The 22,231-nt window shown below is 37.8% G+C and overlaps 1 protein-coding gene across 2 annotated transcripts in view; it reads right to left on the bottom strand.

The window, feature by feature from the left end:
• NEK11 (NIMA related kinase 11) overlaps positions 1–22,231 on the bottom strand; it is an 82,016-nt gene that overhangs the window by 35,072 nt on the left and 24,713 nt on the right. For both annotated transcript variants that reach the window (XM_072330623.1, XM_072330622.1), the window contains 8 exons: positions 20,866–20,930; positions 19,967–20,093; positions 13,034–13,183; positions 12,873–12,951; positions 12,305–12,390; positions 7,838–7,957; positions 5,397–5,490; positions 4,411–4,534 (listed from right to left, as the gene is read on the bottom strand). In XM_072330623.1, the coding sequence (XP_072186724.1) occupies positions 4,411–4,534; positions 5,397–5,490; positions 7,838–7,957; positions 12,305–12,390; positions 12,873–12,951; positions 13,034–13,183; positions 19,967–20,093; positions 20,866–20,930 (845 nt within the window). The remainder of the gene's footprint in view (positions 1–4,410; positions 4,535–5,396; positions 5,491–7,837; positions 7,958–12,304; positions 12,391–12,872; positions 12,952–13,033; positions 13,184–19,966; positions 20,094–20,865; positions 20,931–22,231) is intronic.

Genomic DNA, 22,231 nt, shown 5'->3' with positions numbered 1-22,231 from the left:
TTGTAGCACCTGTGAAAAGTAAGGGATTTTGGTAGCCTTCAACCCAGTATCTTTCAGTTGCAAAAACTGATCCAAATCAGAAGGATCTAAGATTACGGTAAGAAAATGGGCGTATCTTTCAAACCTGTAAGAAGTACTGAGCAATCTGGAAGCATTTCTAGATACAGTTCATGGTTTTGCCACCAATTTCAAGGTAACTTCCACTGTAGAAATTGAATCGGAAACCTTGAACATTTAGCTATTACAGTTGTATAGCAGGATTACAACTTGTTCTTCATGCATTATGCCACTGGAAAGACTGAGCTTCTCTACCTACAGCATTTTATGTGTAGCAACATAAGAAACTTTGGACATCCCACACTAATTTCCCATGGAGAAGTACCTAAGTACATTTCTCTGGGTTCATTACAAGTAAATCCCCATAGCTAGCCTTTCCTATTTATTAAATACATCTGCAGCACTACAGCTAGTCAGTAGCAACCAAGCTGTATAGAGAGCTGGGAAAAATTATGCTGTACAATCTGGCTTCGTTAGGTAATAATGTAACTAACACAAAAGAAATTGCACAGAAATAATTTATGTGATGTAGAGACAGAGCTGCAATTTTCCATCCTAGCCCGGTGTATGGTAGCCCACAGAGAAAAGCTGCAGTGACCTACAAGTACAGCAGTAATCCATGGAAAAGATGAGCATCAGCATCAGAACAACTCTGATGCCAGCCAGGGAACACATATTACTGCAGACCGTATGTGTGAAGACACAGAACTTTATAAGATGATTACAGGAACTTAAGAAAGAAGGAACTGTGTGTTCAAACTGTGAGATGACAGCTTGGAAGCATCTTAAGGAAGGAAGGTTCAGGTATGCTGGGATCAGCCAACAGATAAAAAATACAGAAATATTTGATAGAAGTATTACACAGAAGAACATTACTGCTGCCTATGAAAACACAAGGACATTAAAAAGAGGAAAACAACTACTTAAACTGCAAGGCAATACAAAATGCATCTTGAAAACACTGGCAAGGAAAAGCCAGAAGTAAAACTAAGGCAGAAATAAGAAAGTTCACAAGCACTGCAATATTTTGGCCCAGGAACCACTTTCCATGCAGAGAAGTGGGGGGAGCTTTATGGAGCATACAGAACAGGCTGAATTCTTAAGGAGATGTACATTACAGGTGATGGTACGCCATAGGCTGGACTCACAGATCAAACTGAAGTTTGTACTCTTGCCATGGAACAGAAGCAAATGGTGGGGAACTGGTGCCACTGAGAGCAGCAATTCCTCTGTAACAGAGACAGAGAGCTGCCAAGGTAACAGCACTGAAATTATGTGTTCTCAGTGCACAGCTTCCTCTCCTGGGTCACTGAAGCAAAAATAGCATAACTTGCTATTCACATAGTTTTTTCACGGTTACCCACTCCCAAGTTAAAACTAGATCCCTTTCTTCCTTGAGCACAAGTAATGCACAGAAGATTTCTGTCAGTAAAAGCTTGTGTTTCTTTGATCCCACCCACCCAGGTTCTTCATTTCAGGCTGGAGTAAGGCAAATAGTGCAGAACAGGTGCCTAGAGCCCCAGAAGTAAGCAAGGGGACAGATGGCAGTGTGCAGCTCCTGTGAAAAAAGGCTAAGTCAGCAAAATACAGCTGAGTGGAGTAATAGGGAATGCACTGTAGAAAAACAAATAGAATTATGATGATTAAAACCAGCATTTTATACTGCCCACTGTATTTCTCTGTAAGTACTTTATGAATCAAATTATTTCTTTATGTTTCTGAAGATGCTGTAGAACCTGTGAACAGTCTGAATGGGCCTGTTCTGTAATAGACCGAGTTCTTCTCAACATTAAAAGCACAGGGTCTGCTTAGATGTCTTTCATACCCCCAGAAAGAAAACCTGCTTGATGACTAACAGATTAATCAACTATTCGTGATTTCATACAACTCTTTTAAATGTCTGTCAAGTGCACAGAGGTGCTAATTATAATGAAAAATGTTCAAAAAATCATTGCTGATTATATAAAACAAACACGGAGAGAAGCTTAAACTTCCCAAGGAACTCTTCAGCAGTTAAGTTTATCCACCACGAAGTCCAAAACTTCGAAATGCCATCGTGATTTTCATTTATCAAACTACACAGCCTTGCTTTTCCATGCTTTCAAAAACTCTATTTACAACTGCTATAACTGGATAAATATATCATGGTTTCTAAATCTCCTTACTAAAACTAAACACTGAGCGTTGTATTTGACACCTTCCCCAAACACGTACAACCATTTTTCATAATATCTTAGATAATTCTCAGTGAAAGAATTGTGTACAGTGTTCTATTATCTATGTCTCTTTTTAACCCTTTAGGAGCCTTGTCTTTCAATCCTCCAAGCCTCTCCTTTCTCCCTTCCATTCTTTGCCCTTCTGCCCTCCCCCCACTCCTTTTCCTTCCCTTCTCTTTTCATTCCCTTCCCTTCCATCTCCCTTCTCCCTTCACACCACAAATTTTTCAAGGACTTTAACACATGAGCCAAAGATAGCTTGAGTATTCCTCCCTACCTCTTGGGACTGGGTACTCTCCTTAGCTATTCCTCACCAGCTTTTCCTATTTCTGAGAGGTTTTTTAGGAGTAGCTTAAAGGCGGCTGCTGTTGAAACTCCTTGGTATATCCATGAACAGACTCCTTTGCCTGCCGTCTTGCCCCTTCCTCATCTGCTATTTGTTGCATAGTTCTAACTAGGAAGACTGTTAGTCTGTCATTCTTCTAACTTCTTCTGCTAATCTTGTATAGGTTACCAAATTTATTGGATGTCAGACAACTTCACAAAAGCATTTTATAGCCTTTCTTCCAGTTTTACTCTTTTTCTATTGTGCGGCACATTGATTGAGAACCAAATTCTACTGAAAATCAATAGCTGGAATTGTTTCTACGTTTCTGGGTACAAAGACTCCATTAATAACTTAATTAATAGCATGTAGAACATGCATGGCTGCACTGAAATGTTTAATGAAAAGAATGAATACTGAATAGAGTAAGTAACAGCTTTGACATCAGCTTCAGGAATAACAAGGTAGTCACAAAGCAAAGAAAAGAAACTGTAATTTGCTTTGCTTATCCATAAGTCCTTTTTCTCATGAACCCACCACCACTTCAGAGAACCTAACAAAAGCCACCTCATTTAAACAGACATTCATCTTTGCACAGCTTCAGACTGAGAAAACTTTTGCATCATAGATTTAAATGCATTTAATTTCCATCATTATAGTTGAAAAACCTCGTGACCTCTTAAGACAGAAACATCAATTTTCTTTCCTTCCTTGCATGTTGTCCTGTTTCTATTTAGGTATCTTTGTATGCCTCCCCCCGTACATCTCCCTCCCACTCACATTTACTGCTTTCTCTCTGTCTCCTACTTACGAGCAGCTCCACCCCTCACCGCAGGATGTATTTCTAGCAGCTGGTTTCTCTCCTACACAGTTCACCCCTTCTTGCACTGTGAAGTCGCAAGCCAACTGTGTGGACGTAAATGAGGCTACGTTGTAAGAAACAAGGCATTTGCTATTAAAAAAACCACCTCCACCACAAACAAACTGATTTTGATGCCTTTAACGACATAATCCCATCGCAGACGCGCTCAAAACAACACAAAAAGGCAGAGCTATGAAAGTAGTTGCTATATTTTAAAGTACATTAATACATGCTAACGAAATTCCAATCTAATTAATAGTCTTCCATCAAAATAGTTAAACGTTGAAGAGTAATGACATTATTTCAGTACATAATAGAAACAAAACTTAAGTATGTTCTGTGAAAAATATTTTTCTCCTTAAGTACATTTCCACAGCCTAGCCCTTATTCAAAAGTTTGACTATTTGTTCTTTTATCTACAGTTAAGTGCAAGATAGTACATAACAAAGACAGCAGCTAAGAATCTAAGGACAGTATAGGTAAGCACTTTTTAAAAAGTTTCTGTCTGCGTCTCCCATTGCTATGGGTAATGAAAATGGTATCACAGTGTACCAGAAGTGCAAATGCTCTCTACTCTTGTACTCATTTTTGCACTGGAAAGGTAATTTAGAAAATGTTTTTCTAATACAAGTCATCTTATGTATGCAAAGGTTCAAGCTATTTCCTTTGAACCCTGCATCTCCTTTGGAGGAGGTTTGTTCACCTTCCTTGTCATTCAAGTCACTCCAGCTCTGAGAACTCAGACTTCCTGACACATAATGCTGCTGCACATCCAGTCTACACACATCCACGTAGAATATCTTCCTTCTCTTTATGCAATTTTTTTGTCAACTTTACAAACCGAACTGTTCTTCATACTGCAGTTCTTCACCACAGATTTAAGTACAAGGGACAAAATCAAATCATCTTTATATGAAGTTTCAATTCAACGTCAGATTTTTAAATCTTACCATGGTCCGTAAATTGACTCAATCTTTCATTTCCATTTGGCTCATCACATCGTATGGACGTGGAGTCACATGTCATGACCCGCTGAGAATCAGTTAGGAGTTTTGCAATCTGGTCATCGGATTCCTTAGTCAAACAAAGCAACATAGAGACACAGGGTCAGTTAGAGCTTTCAGTAGCGCCACAATATGATGGTTGCCCTGTTTCACACAACTGCTGAGACTCATCAAGCAAATATTAAGAAAAAATTTACAGACTCTTCTGTAATTGACCAGCAGTGCGTCAACCACAAGCTATGATAGATGTAACATGATTTTTATTTCTCCAAAGACAATGCAAAATAGGAACCAGAGTGCACGCTAAATAAAAGCCTGAAAACAAAGCACTAAAACAAACCTTGTGCTGCTTCCACTGTTACCAAACTGTCCCCTGTATTATAAGACATAGTGTTGGTATTAAACAGGACTGTTTTCAGTTGATATTTTAAAAGCAAAGGAGAGTTTACACAGGGATTAACTTCAAGACTTTATTGTTACTAGAGAATTCAGTTAAAATGTCGATACTTGTATCTAGTCAAATGAAAATAAGAATGAAAATATGAAAATAATATTGTATCCATATCAAATTAGAGCATTAAAAAAATCACAATTCTAAATTTATCTTGAAATCAAATGTATTTTGAACTCTGAAATCAAACAGAATATCAGAAAGTACATTTCAGGGAGAAGATTTAGATCCAGAAGTGTCTTAGTGAAAGAAAACTATGCAACGACTAGAGAGTTTGTTGAACTGTGTCTAAATAACTAAATGTACTGCCACTCATCACAGGTCCATAGGGTTCAGCCAAGGGGCCCAGACTTTGATACACATCTAAATAATTAATCTTGGAATAGGAAAGTGTCTCTAATGTTAAAGAAAGTGTGTGGCAAACAGAAAATAGGTACACACTGAAAGTCCATAAATAAGGCCTCCAACAGCCTCTACTTACATGCAGGACATTGACATTCAGCTTCTGAAAGTTACGGGACCTGAATTCTTGCATTCTTTTGATATTCTCTTGATATTTTTCTTCTGCCAGCTGTCTGTAAATATAGAATACTTGTGATTAAGATGTGATATTGAGGATTGCACAAAGGGATCTTCTAGCAGTAGCCATGGAAAAGCAAATTCCATTATCAGAGTGCTGTGGTTCCAAACACTCACAGCATCCACTCAAGGTGAGGTTAGTTTTACATGAACAGATCTGTGGCCTTTTTTTTCAGTCAATATATTCTCACAGCTTGCATAATATAATTGAGAAATAGAAAATGGTTAGTCCCAGTACCTTTTGTCTCTTCCAAAGATATTAAAAATGTCAGATTTCATTCCACCTTGTATTCCAGGGACCTTTCAGGTCAAGACGGGCACGCAACATTTGTTTGCTGTGAACACTTCACCCAGGGCAGAGTTGTTAATTGTATGTTTTCTGTGTGGGACTGCTTATGACAAGTGCTACATTAAGTAAATCCTCCAGCTCCCACCACTAAAACCCCTTTTCATTTATGAGTAGATCTGCACTATTGAATGAAGATCTCTAGTGTGAGAAGGTACTATGTTATTGAAGTCAGCAGGCAACAACAGAGCTGAATATAGATCATTTTTAAAGATTTATGACTGAGAATAAGATTTGCAAATTAATATGTTGCCTTTATATTACAAAGTAAATATATTTACTTCTGCTGCTGGAGGAAAAAAACAACGTGAAAATCTAAATAGAGAATGCTAATATGCAAGAAAGCAGAGAAAACGAAAGACAAACAAGAAATATCCTGCAATTAGTATTAATTCCTTATTTCCAGTCAGTTAAAAAAAAAGAAAGAGACAAACTTCCTACTTACAAATTTCATATAAGAATGGGCCTACCACTCTGTTGAAAATACCACACACAAGAGGTGTTACATTTTAAATAACTGGTTGATTTCAAGTAGCTTTTTAAAAATGAGAATAAATTTACATACCAGCTTGAGTCTCAAATGAAGTATTAGGTATCAGACAGACATAAATGCTGATCAGATGTATTTTCCAAAAGGAAAGGAAGTACTCTAGTTTTTATTTGTCGCTTTTGGGTACAGATGCTGTGGGTTTGCACAATTAACACTAGGATTCAATTTTACAAAGCATTTTCCCTAAATTATGATTACTGTTCATTTGCAAACATACACAACAGCTTCGAAGTTCCTGAGGCCATAAGTTCAGGCTTCATGTAACCTTGCAGTATTTCTTTGTAGTTAGACATCAATGCCTTACTGAATTGCTATTGTGCTTTGTCATGGCAGGGTTAAGATACCAATTCTCACAAGGCTGGAGAAGTGAAGGGTGCTGCATTTGGACCAGGGCAATCCCAGGCATTTATGCAAACTGGGAGAAGTTTTTCACACAGAGCGCGGTGAAGCACTGGAACAGGTTGCCCAATGAGGCTGTGGATGCCCCATCCCTGGAGGCATTCAAGGCCAGGCTGGATGTGGCTCTGGGCAGCCTGGTCTGGTGATTGGCGGCCATGCACATAGCAGGGAGGTTAAAACTCAAGGATCATTGTGGTCCTTTTCAACCCAGGCCATGGGTTGGCTGTGATTCTATGATTCTATTCCTCGATTATTGTCTATGAATAACTGAATAAACATTTTTTAATTTACACTGTGCTTTACAACATGCTTTTAAGGAAAATATTAAAATTGAAAATGGAGCTTTTCTGATTTTCATTCACATCACATGAAAGGCTGAACATTCTTAACTGGGAAAAAATTAAAGATTGTCATCAAAACAGTATCTTCTTTTGATTTAAAAATAGGATCTGTGCATACAAACATAGCCTTCAAGCTGTTTCTCACATGCCACTCAGAAATGACACTTCAAATCCCCACTTTTATTATGTCTTTCTTACTTAATAAAAACCTATAAATTTTAAAGCCCTTACAACATGTTGATTTCCCTGTGATTTGATCACTTGACAAGACTATTTCCTGAGCTGTTAGCTTTTATTGGCATATCTCTTAGGACAAAACAATTGACAAAATCAGTATTGTTACTGAATATCTGACTCCTCAGAATGTGCAATCCTCAGAATGACAATTCATTAACAGAATCCTATTCCCTACTGTAATGAATCTGAATATCTCTTGTATACTTATTTAACTAGAAATTCAGTGCTCAAAGAATCAGTTTGGGCTAATGCTCTGAATTCTTTTCTACGTAAACAATTACATTAATTTAACTCGTCCAATATTCCCATTCACTACGAGTAGCTAAAGACTGTTTCTATCTTTTGATTTTTTGACTTTTTATTCTTGACTGTTCAAACTCCCCAATCAGACCACTGAAGGGGTGTGTATGTATGGTATGTATGTATGTGTATGTATGTATGTATGTATGTATGGTTAGGGCACAACTTACTTCAACTTCTTGGCTTTTTCATCAGCAGCATTCAACTTCCTCAGTCTCATTCGTTCCCGTGGTGTCATTTTCTGTACTTCAGACAGTTGCTGTAGAGTTTGCAAATGAACTTTCCTCTGCCTGAAATTAAATGCACGCAAGCTTATCTTCATACAGAAATGTAAATATCGGTATTTGGATTTGATATTGAAACACACTGACATTTCAAATGGAATAATTAAAAAGTCGCAGGTACTATAACAGACTAAACAGACCTTATTCTGGAAAGTAAATGCCTCTTTTAAACTGAAATATTTAAAAGTGGATTCAGATTTGTGAAGAAGATGAACCATTTCAGGCATTTCAGGTGAAAACAGAAAAAGGTAAACTCAGCTCCTTAAAAGAATAAATGTTGAAGCATGGTGAAATATTTACCCTGCCAAGACTCATTGAGCATATTACAAATCCAATGGCAGTTTTTAAATGAGAACCACAGAAAAAAAAGAAATACCACGCGTACATTTTGCACTGATTGATAAAAGTTGGCTGCAATGAAAGAGAGCATTAATGTGTCTATAATGAAAGTCATAATTACTATGTTGTCCTTTTGAATTCCTGGTCCTAATCGATAACAGTTTGCTTGTAAAATGGTCTCCATGGACCATCTTTGAAAGCTGAGCATGAATTATTGACATTCATAGCTCTGCTGCATTTACCAACAGAAGAGCAACAGTAGTTGTGTATCAGAAACAATAGCATTTATCTCAGATTTTACCTCACATTGTAATGACAAAAATTGAGCCATAGCTTGCAATGCAATGGCACACACCGTTCATTCATGCCAAAATTTTGCATTCTTTGTAATCATATCAGGTATTCATTTCAAACAGTTATCGATGCTCTAATGAGATAAATTATCATCGTGTAAGAGCATAAATTGCAACACTACCATTTTGAAATCAGAAATTTAGAAACTGAGAAGCTTTCATTTATGCTTTTCAGTTCTTGACTATAGAGGGAAATAGTGTAAAGATGTGAAAATTACTGTGAAATATGAAACACTAAGGACAAAAAGACTCTAGTGATTAATGAAAATGAAACTAACTCTTCAACTATGAATAATGGAGATGTATTTCTTGTCCCCTATAAGAAGGAAGGAAGGAAGGGAGGAAGGGAGGAAGGGAGGAAGGGAGGAAGGGAGGAAGGGAGGAAGGGAGGAAGGGAGGAAGGGAGGAAGGAAGGAAGGAAGGAAGGAAGGAAGGAAGGAAGGAAGGAAGGAAGGAAGGAAGGAAGGAAGGAAGGAAGGAAGGAAGGAAGGAAGGAAGGAAGGAAGGAAGGAAGGAAGGAAGGAAGGAAGGAAGGAAGGAAGGAAGGAAGGAAGGAAGGAAGGAAGGAAGGAAGGAAGGAAGGAAGGAAGGAAGGAAGGAAGGAAGGAAGGAAGGAAGGAAGGAAGGAAGGAAGGAAGGAAGGAAGGAAGGAAGGAAGGAAGGAAGGAAGGAAGGAAGGAAGGAACCTCCAATTTAAATTGTAAGAATCTCTTGGGAAAAAAAACTCATTTTTCATCCAACCTACACAACTTTTCCTTACTTAAATATTTAATATTTATGACTTGCATGGAACTGGAATAAACTAATCCATTAGAGCTTTTACTGTAAGAAATTTTACTCAAATAAATATGACAAAAAATAGTTCTCATGAGGAAAAAAGAACCAGAAATATAAGGTAGTATTGACCAGGGAGGATTGACAGGGGAGGACACCATAGCAAGGAGCTCCCTGTACACACACGCACACAGATTGCAGCAGATGTGGGTAAATCACTATGTTATGCCTCTTCTTCCCTTTTCTTTTCCCCCTTCCTTTTGAATATCACCATTTTTCAGGGATTTTTATTTCATTTTACCTGCCTCATTGGATTTGTGATTGAAAAAGATATGTGGCATTTTGTTACCCAATGCCAGTACAGGCAGCTTTCTCATATATACTATAAAATTCATGATAGGATTATGGTTTTGTACACATTCTAAACATTTAACCAAGGAGAATCTGACTGCAGCACATCTGAAGATAATTTATCCACAAGCTTTTCCCAGGACTTTTGATTTCAAACTGATGCTCTGAACTTGAAAAGTTCAAGTTAAATTTCCATGCTCTAATAAAGATAGTTGTTATCCTTAGCTGCAAAGTTTTTAGGACTCGAGCTAGGCCCAGGAAAAGCTTTAAATTGCTCTTCACAGAAGTATAAGAAGATGATGCTTGTACTTAGAACTTGCTCAAATAGTTACAGACTCCAGGATATTACATCTGTGTTCTCTTCTACAAGCAAAGTGATAGTTGAAGTCTAGTTATGTACTTTGCAAGTAAAAATACTGCATCCCAAAAGCTTTTTGATGCATACAGATAATCTGAAATCCTACACAGATTACAAGTGAGAAAACAAACAAACAAACAACCACAAAGGCATGGATTACAAGTTTTTTGAAGATTCACATAGTGTGTATCTTAACAGGTTTTTAACACTCTGTAATATATACAGAATTGACATAACATTTGGGCAAGGTTTCAGTTCCTCAAAACTAGTTAAGGTGTATCTCTGAGGAATACCTCTGCAGCTAACTACATTTAATTTCAATAGACAGGAATGCACACAGAGTTAATTAAGTCAATGCAAACACAGCAGCAATAGACAAAAGATACGTCTAATATTTTCTGAATACATCAGCAAGTGTGATTCTTGGATTCCAGCATACTTACAAAAGGTTATTTCTAGCAGAATCAATAATAGTTGCAAAAATTAGATAACATGGCATCATTTGTTACTGCCTTTCACACTTCTGCTTGCAAAGTTCAACCATGTGTTTATACTAAAGTGGAAAACAAAACAGAGAATTCTGGTCTGATAAAATGACAGAGACTCATCTGACAACAAGAGAGAACAGGAACAGAAAGGACAGAGTGGTAACTCAAACCACAATTTCTAGTGATGATTGCTGTACAGATACATTCCAAGCAGTCACATCAGGTAACAAAAGTGTACAGAAGATTCTGCCAAATCCTTATTCTCCTTATCACTAATCTTAAACAATTGTTTTGTAGCTGATCATTCCTCCCAAAGGAATGCTTGCAAGTAGAGGTGGTAGCATCTGCAAAGTGACCACAGCTGAAAAACTGCAAGACCACACTAAAAAAAGGGGTCACAAAAAGAACAGAGGAAGAAGGCAAATTCCCTCACAAGTGTTGTTAGTTCTGGATCACAAAGTCCTGATTTTGAATGTACAATGGCTGTTCAGAAAATAATGCCTCCTTTTTTATTATGTTGGCCCACGATATCAAAGGCAGATGTGGGTGGTATGGCAGGAGGGGTCGAACTTTCCCACCAATATTCCATTACACTTTGTTGCTGTGTGACAGATAGCAGCAGAAGAGCAGTCTGACATGGAAGCACGTCTGAAGCAAAGGAGTGGAACTGAACTCCTCCATGTGGAAAACAGTGCTCCCACTGACATTCATTGATACTTGCTGAAGGTTTATGGAGACCAACCAGTGGATGTGAGCACAGTGAGGTGGTGAGCTGTGCATTTCAGCTGTGGTGACAGTGATATGAAAGAATGCCACATTCCTGGCAGCCATGTACAGCTGTCACACAGCAAAATGAAGAGCATCTCAAATAGCTCATCTGTGCAGATTGGCTAATGGTGGTGACTGTTGAAAAGCACCATTTTGTAGCTGAGAATTTGCACTATCAAATAGTGTTGTGCTCTATTTTCCCTGGAAATAGGAGACCGTACTTGTGGAGCCACCTATGTGCTATCCCACAACAAAGAAAAATCACAGCTCCCCTCAAGTACTGGAAAGCTGCAAGGAGATCTCCCCTCTCTTCTCCAAACTAAACAAGACCAGCTCCCTCAGTCTTTCATCATAGGAAAGGTGCTCCAGGCCTATGATCATCTTTGTGAACTGCCTCCAGACCTGCTCAAACAGCTCCTCATCATCCTCGTGCTGGCGGCCCCAGATCTGGACACAGTACTCCAGATGGGGCCTCACAAAAGCCGAGCAGAGAGAAACAATCACCTCCCTTGCCCCACTGGCCATCCCTCTTTTGATGCAGCCCAGGATACTGTTGACCTTCTGGGCTGCAAGCACACACTGCTGGCTAAAACGATGAGATAAGCCTTCAAAATATACAGAAAATGTAATTACACACCAATTGGTAATAAATCAGTTTGCGCATATAGTACACATGCATGCAATATATATAGAATTTACAGTTACAGAATAAAAATATTTGATTATTAGAACCATTTTTTGCCCTAAATCTTAATTATGAAACTCATTAATGCGACTGTCCTGTATTTCTGAGAAATGGCAAAATCCCTTTAAAGGCAGAGTGTTATGAAATGAACACAAACAAATGTTCAGAGCAGGATCGTATTTGGCAACACTGTAATTTTTTTATAGAGCTGCCCACAAAATATTTAAAAATACTTACACAGCATCAAAAATGGGAGCAGCTTCTTTCTGCCAGTTCATCCCCTTGTCTTTTGCAGTCATACATGTGAAATTGTACTGTACATTCTGTAAAGAAATAAAACAGAAGTGATATCAATGCCTAAGGCCAAAGTGATCCAGACTCCAACCAATTATCCAAAACAGTCCTAATGCAAAAAATGATTAAGCGGTTTCCTTCCTTACCTCCTTAGAAAGTAATATATTGCATACATTGAAGCAGGAACCAAAAAAGCAAGATGCATTAAAACAATGACTAACCAGAAGAGGTTAAAGATTACATGTCCCCAGGCCCAAACTATCTGCACTTGTTATGCATAAGTGCCCATTCTCCTTATTGTTCATAAAATTTTAAAGGGGGGAAACATTTAGCATGTCAAGTGAGAAGGGCTTAATTTCCCACTGCCTCAGTCAGGTTGTAATTTAGATCCCCAAAGTCCCTTGATTAATGTTCCCACAGGCTGCTAACTTAGTTTTTCTTCAAACATTTTCTCTATCTGCATTCTACTTTTGTGAAACATGTATGTCTACCACTTTATCGCCTTGTATACCTTTAGTTGCTCATCAATATAAGGGATTTTTAGGATCTCTCCTGCTGCTGGCCTCAGCGAAGGATTCTTATTTAACATGCTGAAACATTAGAAAACAGTAGTGATAATTCAGTCATTTTCTGAATTAACTTAAGAAGTAGCTAAAGAAGAGAACAACACACCTGCTCAGCACAGCATTCAGACTGCTTGGATATCTATCAGGAAGAGAAGGTGTATCACCTTCTACAATTTTTAGCACAACAGACAAAAAACTGCGTCCAGAAAATGCATGGTTCATGCAGCACATCTCGTATAAAATGCATCCCAGAGACCTTGAATAATAAAAGAAATAGCATAATGTTATTTTTTCAAGTAGCATACATAGCGACATTACGATAAGGCATTTCCTATTAACCTCACTATTATGTTATCTTTTTCATCTGAAAGGATTACTATTCATTATTCAGATCACAAATAGACATGGCCGCAAATAGGAGAGATCCTCATTCCTTTTGCATAAATGCAGGGAAGAAAGATGTACAATCTGTATATAAAGTCTTATACGCATGTACAAACATACGTACTTACATGCACATACACAAATATTCACACACATATATATGTATTTAATGTATTTGTATTTATGTATTTATATGTATTTGGTTTTGGTTAAAGAAGAGGAATGAGATCAGCCCATTTGGCAACAAAAGAACAAGAGCATCATAGAATCACAGAATCACCCAGGTTGAAGAAGACCTCGAAGATCATCAAGTCCAACCACAGCCTAACCATAGTAATTGAAAGTAAAGCTGAAATCAAGGCTCCACATACAAAAAAACAAGGACAGGGGGTGAGGCAGGCTCTCTCACTAGTGCTTTTGTATATGAAAACAATTAGAACATTTTTGCTAACAACTGCTTAACTATAAAGATACCTAAATCACTGTATAGTGTCTTAAATATTTAGTTGCCAATCCGCTTTCAAATTTCCAAAATCAGTCAGTGGTAACACACAGAGAAGGTCTACGTATATGATGTATGTTTAAACTCTAAAACAAGATAATCACTACCTGAGAAAATACTTTACAACAGAGTCAAGCACAAGGCATATGAAAGCACTGAACAAAAATGGAAACCCACCAGAGGAAGAAAGAAGAAAGGAAAATCCCAGCCTGACAAACTGTACTAAAACTATTTTTTGCAGGATCAATCTGTTTTGGATTAATTCTGGCAGCCAAAAAGTGCTTAATGAGACATTAGGAAAACAGGATTTGCCACATCAGGGAAGCCCATTTATTCAGCTAGATGAGCCCTCTGACTACACCAGAGGCTTTGGAGAAAGATGAAAAACAACACCCAAGGCATACTGGTATAGCCAGGGCAGCAAACAGGCTACCCAGAGAAAAGCACGTCTGGGCCATCAAACAAACAAGCAAAACAAAACAAAACAAAACAGGAAAAAAGAAAGGAAGAGAAAATAAAAAGAAGGGGAAAAAGAAAAGGGATTTTCCTTCAAGGTACAACTCTTTGAAATGTAATAAATACCTCCTAGGCTGAGAAATGCTCTGGATCCTGGAGAAAGGCAACTTTTTTTCCCAGGACAACTTCTGAGTTGTAGTTGCCCTGGGGGAATTACCAAACTGTAGCCTCCAGACTGCATTTCTCCCAGCAGTTCTTTCAACAGCCCCAGCCAAAGCATATTGTAATGAGCACATTCAGCAAGAGAAAATTGCTTCCCAATTTGCCAATGACCCAGACACATAATTTAATTACTTTTATAACCTTAGCTTGTTCAACTGCCATTGATATGAAATTCTAAAATGGTTATTAAACTATCCAGCCAGAGCACTTGGTTTGATAGCATCCTATGTTTGCAAAAACATTCGATAAACGTGCTAAACAACACTTCATTCGAGCAAAAATGATGTATAGTCATTTCACCTTCGAGCCATTTATGCTCAGTTACAGCACAAGTAGAAGCATCTGGACAGGTTTCAGTATATCATCTGCAACACTGATCGACAGACCTCTAATTTCTCCTTCATACTTTTAATCCATTCTAAAATGTTGTAGACATTCCTGAAATACTTTACATTCCTTCAAATGCCGTAAGATGCACATTAGCATTTCAATGAAACACTAAAAACCTGACAAAATAAATGCACATGCCTTTGTGGCTTGTGTATCTCAGTCTGATTGCAACAGCAGGTGCAATGAATTTGCTGACTCCAGGGTCTTCGAGGAATATATACATGTACACATATAGCTTGCTCCAGAAGTTATGCCTCCTATTTATTTCCTCAGAAACTACAATAAATACAAAGAGCACAATAGCAGTATTTGATTGAGCAAATTCTCAGTTACAGAACATTATTTTTTGCACATGGTTACCATAATTACCTGTGCATGTTTGCCAGCAATGAACAAGAGCCTGCATGTCACACCTGTAAAAAAATATGCTCCAGTGAAGGTGACTCACTGTCATCACTGCTGAAACACACCACTATGCTTACATCCACTGTTTGGTCTCCGTGAATGTTCAGCAAGTGTTAATGAATGTCAATGGCTGCAATTGTTCTGCGTGGAGGAATTTAATTACACACCTTTGCTTCATATGCTCCTCCATGTCAGACACCATGTTGCAGTACTGCACCTCTGCTGCCATCTGTCACATGGCAACATGTAACAGAATAACGGTGAGAAAGTTCAGCCTTTACAGCTGTACCACCAACATCTGTCTCTCACATAGCACACAAACAGGAAAAAATAGGAGGTATTACTTTTGGAGCAGCTTTGTATGTAACATCATGACATTTTCATGCAGTGCTTTTCAGGTCTTTATGGCACAGCTTCTGTCTCTGGAGTTGAGCAGCAGCTGTTATTAATTTCTGGGGGTTACTTGTTGGTGTCTTTCTAATAGAGACAAGTAGATGTGGGTCACATGGCTCAGTCTGTTACAACCAAGTGGGAAGAAGAGCAGCACACTAATCCTCACAATAACTAAATTCTGTGAAGTCTTTCTGTGAGAAAGGGCCCAGGTTGTCTGTGCACCCAAAATCTCACTTGATTTTTAAATAACTACACACTCAATGGATACATCCACTGAATTATCACAAAGGAATCTCTTATCTGTCAACTTAGAGAGGGATGAAGGCTGAGCACACAGCAGCTTTTTAGTATATATATTTACATGCAGTTTACAGTATTGCTACTTATATATATTTACTGGGGTTACATTGCACGTTCCAGTGAGACGTCAAAGCATCTCCCCAGCACTTTAAAACATTTTTCATCTTCACAAAACCGTCCAGCTTTTATAAGCCATTTCCAAACCCACAGCCATTAACATCTGGGGAACTCTGAAAGCCTGAGGAGTCTCCCAAAAGCACATGTACTCTGTGTTCACTGTGTGTTAGGTATCAAACTCCTCTTACAGCATTAGTAGTTCATCCAGTCAATACATAACCTTTTATATTAAGTACTATAGAATAGCTAGAAGCAAACCTGTTGTAATAAATACGCTATCTTCCAATGCAAAAATCCCAAAGAGTTTCCCACTACAAGACTAATTCAAATAACAACCTCAAATGATGTGGAAACCATTGTTATCTAGATTGCATACTTTAGAAATAAGTTTGGATACTGCCAAACCTTTGTATTTGGGTGAGCGGCCCTCTTTTACCAGTGGAGTTATATCCACCAACTGGGTCCACAAGCATCAAAACGATTTCTAGGTCTGGGTCACCATAAAAAGAACACTGCTATAATCTTTTCAATGAGGGAAGGTTCCTCCTCTTTTTATTTCCCTCATTTGTGGGGTGGGAAGGGTTTGATGACTTCAGCTATGCGTAGCAATTACAAGAAGGTTTTCAGTTGGCCCAGACATTTAATAGTCTTACTAGCATCTAGCATTTCTACAGTACAAAGCAATGAAAATAAAAATGAAAGAATATTTCATTCCTTCAGAATGTTTCATTCCTTCTTACCATACGATATATAATCTCAGCAAAACAGGGTATAAAGTTTCTTCAGTTGCAGGTGTTTGAGTTCAGCTTGGTCGCACTGAATTTTCACTGGGTGATGATGACTCCTTTTATTGTTGAACTGCAATAGTTCTCATTTAAAACAATGTAGGTACATACTGGTTTGTTGCTACCTGTATGTGGGCTGCTGAATGTAATCAGAATCGAATACCACATCTAAATATTTAAGAATCCAGAATAATCTGCACTCCTTCAATTCTGAAATCAAATATTTGTCCCAAATTGAATATCAGTAGGATTACTGTGCCTGCATAATCAGCTAAAGGGGGCTTTTTTGCAGTTGTTGGAGGATCGATGGAGGAATTTGTGAGGAAAAAGATAATTTAGACAATATCTATTAATTCAAATTGCAATTTTATTAGTGATTTGCTTGAAGACACATTGTTTGGAAAATCTGGGGCAAAATAGTAATATGGTGTTTGTAAAGACACAAATCAGGGTGAAATTCATAGGAAAGCTCCAGGTTTCATAATAATTACACTTTAAAAAAAATCAATCAGTTAAAAATTACTCAAAAAAGAAAAGCATGTATTAATCCTGCTGCTTAATTTGGAAATTATCTACTTAAATTTGGCACAAAAAAAGAAAAACCAACCCACAAAAAGCCAAATTTTAGATTGTTAAAGGCAAACTGAAGCAGAAGCATAGATAGCAAGCACAATTAAAATCAAAGTCCTAAGATCTGTGGCACAGGGAGCCCAACTCATCCAAACTCCACAGAAAAACAGTCTGTCACAACCTGACAGTACTTGGCAGCTGAGTACAACGGATTCAAATGCAACATCACTTCTTCTCGGGAAGACAAAAAGGAAGCTATTTATACCTCTCTTGTAAAGAATTTGCTATGTTTCTAAGTGACAAATACGTTTGTTTTTCAACTAAATTATTTCTGCTCTCATTTTCGCCTCTGAGAAAATTTATAATATGTAGCATGCACAAACCTTTTGCAAAGTTCATGGATGGAGTTCTGCCACAATACACTCGTAACTTTGAAAAGAATACAGTCTGCATACACTTGATCCTATCTTCTCAGAAACAAGATAGTCATGGCACTGGAAGGCAGACAAAATTTGCATTGGAGGATCTATATACATATACCCTTGCCAGACTACACACCAGTACAGATTACAGATTCTCATTTAAGCAGCCCCTAATTCTTTGGAGTGGAGAAACCTGTGTGCACAATACAGTGCTATCAACTAGTGGCTTGTTAACTTTATCGAGCATTCGAACACAGAGACAGTTTCAGGTGAGATGGGAGAACGATGCTCAGACTGCAAAATGCAAAAAGCAGGATCAAAACTGCCTGCAAGCTGTTGTGCTAAGGGAACCTCCAGCTCTCTGGGATAAAAGAGATCTCAAGGAAAGCTACAACAGTCCATTTTAGCTTTAGAGATATTTGTAGGAGTTATCACTGACCTTGGAAAGTTTGGGCTTTCTGGGCTGCATGAAGACACTGGAAAGTATAAAGGTTCAGAAAACCCTGTATTTCAGAAATGAAAGCTAGAGATCAAGACAGGTCTTAAGAGAGAAGGTCACCTCAGGTACTCATAGAAGACTTGGGCAACTTCTTCACAAGTCTCTGAATATCCTGCAAAGCAGCATAAGGATTTCATCATCTCCCTTGAGTCAGGGCAGAAGCTGGGCTGACTGGCCACACACTGCTCTCCAGGCAACTATGTCCAGGATCTCCCCAGGGCTCCCTTTATACAAGGCCAGCAGCTGCAGAAGACATTGTAGTGGCCATTCTTTCCAGCATGACTGCACTCACAGACTGAGCTGGGTCTTTGAGCTGGCAGCAATGAGTGCTGCACTCCCACCTGCCATAGCCTATGTCCTGCAGAGTCATTAAATGGGAACAAACAGTGACTCTGCTCCTCCTGCTAGATGGTTCAGACAGTAAATGCAATTACTCATGTCAGAGCCCTTTATCTTGTTTTGTAAGGCCTCCAAAATACTCCTGAATACTCAGAGCTGAGCTCTGAAGCCTAGATGCTAAGTCTTCCTTTAGGTGTATGAAGTTCATATATGGAGTTCACCTTTACTAGGGCTTCTTACATGTCATTGCATTAAAACTGTGGAAAATAGAACAGACTGTTCTGCAGATCACCTGATCTTTAGTCCTTTCCCCCTCTCTCGTGGATGGATGTCATACAATAGGCCATTGAACACAGTCTACTTTGAAGGACACAAGACCAGCCTCATCAAATACAAGCTCAGATTAAAAAAAAATAATCAGACATATAATAATGGTTCTTTTTAACATTCCTACATTTTCTCTGCTGAAGTCAGAATTGGAAAAAAAAAATTATATTGTTCCTCGAGTTGAAAAAATACTGTCATTTTATCCATTTTATCCATCTCCTGGGTTTTATGTTCTATAAAAGGAATGAATATTTTGTGCCATATAAATGCCTTATGTATAGATATTACTGTTATAAGCAGTGATGACAATATAATTAGGCACAGTCAGATAAAACTGGGATCAAATGAACTCAACAGCAAAATTCCTAACAATTTTAATAAGACTGAGACTTTCTAGCCTTTGTAAGGAAAGAAGCCAAGAAAGCTACCTTTCTCCCTAAGGTAGAAACTTGCTATCACTTTTTGAAGGAAACCAATTTATTTAATGAGTTGAAGCTACTGACTGAAGGAAAATGAGCTGTCACATTAAAAAAAAGCCCCTGAAAACCAAAGAGCCCAAAACAATTGCAGAACTTGACTTTTCTCATGTGTCGAGCAATAAAAAATGAGCTTTCATGAGCTTTATCAAAAGTATTTATATCTAACAACTGGAGAGGTTTCTCAGTAGGAACAGACATTCAAATTTACCAGTCCTTGTACTAACCTGATAACAAAAAGCAGCAGAGACTCATCTAACTTCAGTTAATAGGTCATGATATGATGATAAAAACTGTTTCTAAAGAGGAGAAGGGAGAGGAAGGGATAGAGAAAGGACAGGAGTTCCTAAAGACAATTAAATGCCAACCCTGACAACAGATGACATTTTACCCTTTAAGACATTTCCTTTTCACTGGATGTATATGAATGAAATAGCATGCTGACTGCTCACCAAATATCAGATTTTGTGTTGTATCCTTGGTGTTTCAGCGCCTCTGGACTCATGTAGTATGGTGTCCCAGTAAATGTTGTTGCCAGATCACACGAACCCATCAAAAGACAAGAAACTCCGAAGTCCCCTAAAAGTGACAACAAGAGAAATCCACCTCTAAACAATTAAGCACAATTAGGTTAAAATTCATACACAGAAGTTAGAGATTACCACTACTTTCAAACACACCTCTGGCTCAGTTTTCACTTTTTATATGAAGAGCCATACCCTCAGCTTGTATAAATTGACAAAACTTCAGTGGTCACGATGCAAAAACAGAGTCTGATGGAGAACTAAGAATATTGGTATTGAGACAGGGATCTACCTAAATTCCTGATAATCACTTCAAATTTCACAGTAATTTCTTATCTGAGTTACCATCTCAAATTATTATTTAATTTATTATTAAATTAATCTCAAAACTAATTGGAAAGGCTGGGCCTATTTGTACCTATGATCCATTTAAAAGAAAGGAACTATCCTGTACCAACCATTCTTATATTTGCAGGAAATATTCTTTTTCAAATTTCTATTCTTAAATTTGCAGGCCAAAGGATATTTAAAAGTCCAAGTTTTTGTCCACATTATCTGTTAGCTTCTACATATAAAAGTTATCAACACAGCTGGGATACTATGAAAAGTTTTGCCCTGTCAGAGAGTGTAGTGAATAGCTCTAGGCATCAGAGCTTGACACTTTGGCACCACGGTGATGAATACTGGAAAAAAAACCAAACAACAGAAATAAAGAACCGAAAACCAAGTTACTGCAATAAATTTATTTAAATCTCCTTATTCGCAGACTGTCTGCTGGATTGTTCCATCGTACTAAAACGTATCTTTCAAAAGTAAAGAAATCTCACCAATTTTCAGAAGATTATTCTTCAAAAATATGTTCTTGGTTTTCAAATCTCTGTGAAGTATTCGCCTGTAAAACAAAATAACGTTTAAAAATATATATATTCAATCTCATCTAACTTGAAGGATTCACAGTCAACTGGCAAGTTTCTCAAGTATTTATCTTCTTTCCTTGCCAGGAAGGACAGCTCACCATGTTACAGTCCAACTCTGTTTAACAATGCAGAGACAATGTCATTAAGGAGTTTCAAATAATCATAGAGATGTATTCACAGACACCCAAGTGCAAGCTAAGAACCTAACCAGACATGATAATAAAAATGAGCCCAGGAATCTCAGCTAGAGAATACAAGACACAGGTTTAAAATGAGCTGCAGAAGAAAGGAGAAAAGTGAGTCTTCCTGTATAGCTCTTCTTAAAAGCGTTACGTACTATTTACAGCCAGAAGAATAAGATGTATCACAATAGAATAAGGGATGAGACAAACAGCAATAAGCTCAGGGAATCCTCCTTCAGAGAAAATGTATTACTTGAAAGACAAATACGTATATAGACTAAGGTAGTTGTATAATTTTTTCAAGTAATGGTCTGGAAGATAAAAGAATCTCACAAAGACAGAGATCAAAAGGAAAAGAAAGAGAGCAACCAGCTCTTAGAGAGTTATGTTTCTATTAAGGACTGAAGCAGCATCAGACACTACACACCCCGCTGGGACAAACTGCATCTCCTTCCAGTGACAGGAATTCTCCACCCTATTAGGGAAAAATATATATCTCTGCAGTACACAAAGTATAGTCTGAATGTATTCACTAATTCCAAAAGAGTTTCCTACAACCTCAGCTAAACTTGAACTCAACCCCTCTGAAGTTCCTTATAGCTTGAGTAACACACAGTATTTGTTTGGAACAGCATTCAGCACAGACTGGCTACTGAAACTGGCATTACAAATGCACTCCTTGTACAGCCATTTAGAATGGATAAGAAAAGATGTAAAATTCTCGAGATGTGGGCAGAAAAAACCCATACATAAATCGATTTCAGTTGTTCTTGGGCTGTTTTCAAGGGTTATGTCAAATTGTATTGAATGATGAAAGTCTTATACACTGAGACACTTAAATGATTTCCAAAACAGCTTGCATATTAAGACTACAAAAGCTACTAGAGGATACTGTAATGCACACACAGTCAAACAAGTAAAACATCTGTATTTTTATGGGACATTAAAGCAGTACTTTATACTTCTTATGGATTTTTTTTCTGATTTTTATCATGAAAATAATACCTGTAGTGAGAGATGCGTTTCCTTACCATGCATCACACAGAGCCTCTGAAAGAAGCTGACTTCACTGAGTTAGATTTTTCTTGAGTTAG

Source organism: Excalfactoria chinensis, chromosome 2 (genome assembly GCF_039878825.1).
Source record: "Excalfactoria chinensis isolate bCotChi1 chromosome 2, bCotChi1.hap2, whole genome shotgun sequence".
In the NCBI taxonomy this organism is placed as follows: domain Eukaryota; kingdom Metazoa; phylum Chordata; class Aves; order Galliformes; family Phasianidae; genus Excalfactoria; species Excalfactoria chinensis.
Note: the sequence above shows the minus strand (reverse complement) of the source record. Positions and strands in the feature narration are given on the sequence as shown.